General features: G+C 55.3%; 1 protein-coding gene across 1 annotated transcript; it reads right to left on the bottom strand.

Annotated features, from left to right (window-relative positions):
* Window positions 1-549: 549 nt before the first annotated feature.
* LOC104520221 (E3 ubiquitin-protein ligase TRIM7) lies at window positions 550-4,299 on the bottom strand (the record flags this gene model as incomplete). The annotated part of the gene is made up of 6 exons (XM_010165545.2): window positions 550-1,061; window positions 2,403-2,435; window positions 2,769-2,884; window positions 3,243-3,265; window positions 3,621-3,851; window positions 4,213-4,299. Coding segments are annotated over 6 exons (1,002 nt in total), but the record flags the coding sequence as incomplete, so codon positions are not given.
* Between the last annotated feature and the right edge of the window lie 493 nt (window positions 4,300-4,792).

Genomic DNA, 4,792 nt, shown 5'->3' on the forward strand with positions numbered 1-4,792 from the left:
GAGGCTCGGGCTGTGCCCTCACTCCAGCTCTCCAGTCAGCCCTCTCCCCTCCCTCAACATTTTCATTCCAAGCAACAATTTTTAAAGTTTTATATGAGCAGTTACCACCACTATTAGCACCTCTATGGCTCCACCCCGAGATTCTGGGTGTGGGGTGGCTGCATCCCCACACTGCCTACAACACAGCACACCACACCGAGCCAAAGCAGGCCATGCAGGGCTGCCAAAAACCAGCCTGGGCAATTAAAGCATCTTCCCTGCCCCTCTCCTGATTATTTGTGTGTGTCCTCAGTGCCTGCAGGGACAGGTGGGACACCGTCACTGTGAGATCTGGCCAGGACACCAGCATGCAGACACCCCCAGGCAGGACAACAAATCTTTAATGCTCCAAAGGACTTGTCACAAGAGGAGATGCAGCAACGTGCAGAGGGAATCCAGCTCAGGCAGAGATGCAGTGAGTTTGCAACGTGATGCTGCGGCATTCCCAAGCCTCTTGCCTGTTCAGCTAGCCAAGGGCATGGGCAGGGGACCAGGAGACATCTGACCCTGTCAGGCACACAGCTGGATGTAGGTTTCTTGTGACCAGAGCCAAAAGTATGGGAAAACCTTCTCGGTGAAGGAGGCCTTGTACTGCAAGATCTGCATCATGTTCTCCACATTGTAGAAGGTTACTTGGCCAGCTTCATAGTCCAGGTGGACCCTGATTCTCCGGAGCTTTTCCTTCAGTGCCAATGGGGCAGGGGGCATGTGGAGAGCTGTGTACTGGTGATTCCAGTCCAGCCGCAGGGCCCAGATCTTCCCCATGGCCATGGTGAGTGAGTCCTTCCTCCGCACAGACTCCAGGGCCACCCCCACAGCCCAGCTGTCCCCGTTCCCTACCTCCAGCTCCCAGTAATGCCTCCCAGCTGTGAACCCCTGGGAGCCCAGGACACTGGGGCTGCCCGTGAATCTCTTGGGGGTGTCACAGAGGTTTTGCTGTCCATCTCCCAGCCGCACGGTTTTGCGGTTCTTCGAGATGATCAGGTGGGGACTTGCTGTCTCTGGGTCCAGCGTCACCTTCACTAATGCACAACAGAGAGAAAAATCAGTCTGTTTCCTGGCAAAGAGCAAACCAGCACCTCTCCCTCCTCTTCCACAGGGCTGGGATGTGTCCTGTGAGCACAGCAGGTACTTGTGCCCCATGAGGACACACACACAGCACCCACAGCCCCCTCGGGTGGCAGGGGACATGGGACATAGGACCCTTGCTGCTCTCCTCGTTGGGATGCACAGGCAAAGGAATGCACCCTGAATCATAGAATCATAGAATGGTTAGGATTGGAAGGGACCTTAAAGCTCATCCAGTTCCAACCCCCCTGCCAGCAGCAGGGACACCTTCCACTAGACCAGGTTGCTCAAAGCCTCATCCAGCCTGGCCGAGAACACTTCCAGGGAGGGGGCATCTACAACTTCCTTGGGCAACCTAGGAAGGAGGAGTGAGCCAGGCAGCGTCCCCATGCACAGGGGAAGATGCAATGGACTGCAAGGACTTTGCTAAACCTGCTTTGTTAATCCTGTGCTGGATATTTCTGGGTCTGAGTGTGATGGGGCTGCAGCCAAGCTGGGCGTGGGGGAGCAGTATATCCCCGTGGGTGTGAGGAAGCATTGCCTGCAAGGCAGCAGTAGTGCCAGGCCAGTCCCTGCTCCAGTGACAAGGGGGAAAAGTGCTCACCAAAGGGAAAAGCAGCTCCTAATCCTGCTCCAGCAACCTCACTGCAGAGCCGAGCTGCCCGTTCATGCGGGATGTTCTGCTGCCATCCCGCGGCCGTCCCCCAAGGCCACAGAGGTGTCACCTGCAGTGCCACCACCCCAGGCCCCACTGCTAAACCCACTCTTCCAGGACCCTGGCTCATGGTGTGGACCACAGCATGGGGGAAACTGAGGCATGCCTGTCCTGTGCATCACATCCCTCATCCTGAAAACTGAGAAGGCAGAGAGTCGCCTCGGCACACACGGCTCCAGCCAGCCCTGAGCCCTGCCACGCTGCCGGGACTGTGTGCACCCCAAGCACCTGCAAAGGCCTTTCTGATCCGTGCCTAAAAGCCAGCTCAAAAGGCACAGGGCCCCTCTGCTGAACGAGTCACAGCCTTACACATCGCAGCATAAGAATAAAGTTTCCACTGACAGGGAAGCCAAGAGCCTTGTGCTGCTGATGTTGGAGGACACTGTCACTGGGCGCTGCCTGGCATGGGGACAGACCTGGATTTTTATAGCAGACCTCATCAAAACGAAGGGACTCGGTTTTAGACAGACCCTGGATTTAGATGTTGTCGTGTGAGCTGATCTATGGCTCAAGGATGTAAGGAAACTCATTCTGGAAAGCTTTTCTCCCTCATTTGTGCCCATCAGCTCCAGAAACTTACCCCTTTCTCTGTCCATCTCGCTCAGCAGGTTCGCTAGAGGAAGGAAAGGAAGATGCATGAGTCTCTCTCCTCTTGCAACATCTTTCCTGCTCCCCATCAGGACAGCAAGCCAGCTCACTCCCCAGTTCCCACATCTCCAGGCTCCAGTAAAGCCCATCTTGGAGATGGATCCTGTCTGGAACAGGCATGTTTTGCTCCCAAACCCCGGGTAGAGGCTGTGGGTGGTGAGGATCTCCCACTGCAGCCAAGCCCAGCGGGACACATGACATGGGGACAGCAGTGCCCAGTGTCCCAGGGCAGCAGCACACCCACCTGCAGCTCAGCCACCGGCTGTGCAGGGCATCACTTGCCACTTCTTTGCTTTACCTTTGAATTTGACCACCACACCCACGACCAGCTGGCTCATCTCAGAGAGATTATTAACGGTCCTCTGCAGCCCCGGGGAAACCGGCTCTGGGATCGGGGCCTTGGCTGCCTCACAGCTGAGGGAGAAACAACACGGAGAGGAGCTCTGAGCCCAGCAGTCACCCAGCACCCAGGGCCAGGAGGGAAACGGGGGGACAATCCCCTACAGCAACAGAACACAGGGGAGCTGTGTCCCAGCTACTGGCACAAGAACGCCGTCTTTAAAGGGGTGCAACGATCTCTGGTTCCAGATAACATCACATTAAATCCCAAATACTCAGTGGGGCAAAGGCACCTCCCTCCTGGTGGAACACCCCCAGCATTTCCAAACCTCTGCCCGAGAAGAGCCGCGCAGGAGGAGAGGGACACTGAGCCCATTTCACAGAATCACAGGATTGCCTTGATTGAAAAAGACCTATCAGATCATTTTCGTACCTGCTGAGGGTTTTGCCAACATCCTGGAAGAGAGAAAAGCACCAGGTCAGCTCTGGCACAGCCAAGAAGGACCACGGTCCCCAGGGCAGTGAGTTACAGTCACTCCCTTGCTGCATGAAGCAGAGTGATGGGGACTGGGGAGGGGTCACACCACTCTGCTGGGGACTTTCTGGTGACCTGCCCACCCAAATCTTCACCATCCCTCAGCACACGCTGCAATCCCAGACTCACACCAACCACACCACGCACCACGATGTCCCAGCCTGGCCACCAGCATGCCGGCCATCAACGTGCTGCCCGTGGCTCCCGGGCTGCGTGGACACCAGGATGCAGCGAGTGGGGGTCCCCAGCCTCACCGGGGGGTCACAGCAGCCTCACCATAAGGAATTCAACCACCAACTGGTCACGTTTCTTCTCTATCTCCGCAATCAACGTGTCCAGCAGTGATTTCCTCTCTGAAACACTGGAGACATATTCACGGCGTTCCTTGGTGAGCTCCCCGTGCGCCTGATCGAGCTGGGACAGCAAGATGCCCTCCTGCTCCTGCAGGAACTTCTGCAGCTGCTCAAAGGTGTCCCGCAGCCTCTGCCGCTCCGAGGTCACCTTCTCCTGCAAGGCACCCACGTGGAGGTCCCTGAGCTATCCCATCCTCCAAGCACAGGGACACGGTGCTGTGAAGAGGTGGGCAAGGATGGTGGGGAAAAGGAGAAGAGATTTGTGGGGAGGAAAAGTTGGAAGAGTGGAAGAGGGAGAGGGATGGTATGTTGATGGACCCAAAATGACAGCGGGGTGTGAATGAGAGCAGGGTGGAAGAAGGATATATGGGAAGGACAGAGAGGGAGAGAGGAAATAGTGTTGTTATGGAAAAAGAGACAAAAATATATGAGGAGAGGGAAAGATGGGACGTGCCCGTGAAGATGGGTGAGTGAACAGGCCGTGGGGCACAGCACGTGCATGGAGAAACACCTACCAGCAGGTCATCACTTTTCTTTTCTCCATTTGGCTTAAATTCTTCTTTCACTTTTTGTAGAAAAACCAAGTTGCTCTGGAGTGTCTCCTAGAGGGAAAAAAAAAAAGCATATTTAGCGATTTTGGGGTTATATTTGCAGGAATAAGATGATGTCACCAAAGTGCCCCTATGGGGACAAAACTGCTCTGCAGGGAGAGGTCGCTGGGGGTGGGTTTGGAGCTCAGCAATGTGGGGAAGGGAAGAGCTCAGAGCCAGCACACGTGACAGTCAGGGCAGGGAGATCCCCACACGCAGTTGGTTTGGCCAGAAACATTTCTGGAATAGCTTCATGTGGAAACTTCATGAAGTTTGTGGTTTCGGTTTTGGTTTCGTTTCTTTTTTAATTAGGAAAAACAACTTTTTGGTGTTGGAAGCTGGATTTGTGGGAAGAGGTTTGCAGTGAGAGCAGCACCGTGTCTCAGACACACTCCAGAAATTCCCTGGAGTATTTAAAACAAATCCTCCTGCTCCTCCAAGCCATGCCCTGCGGCACAGCGAGCTGCTGGCCGGGGAGACCCCAGCCCATGTGTGGGGTAGGGGG

Source organism: Antrostomus carolinensis, unplaced genomic scaffold (assembly GCF_000700745.2).
Source record: "Antrostomus carolinensis isolate BGI_N321 unplaced genomic scaffold, ASM70074v2 scaffold30053, whole genome shotgun sequence".
In the NCBI taxonomy this organism is placed as follows: Eukaryota; Metazoa; Chordata; class Aves; order Caprimulgiformes; family Caprimulgidae; genus Antrostomus; species Antrostomus carolinensis.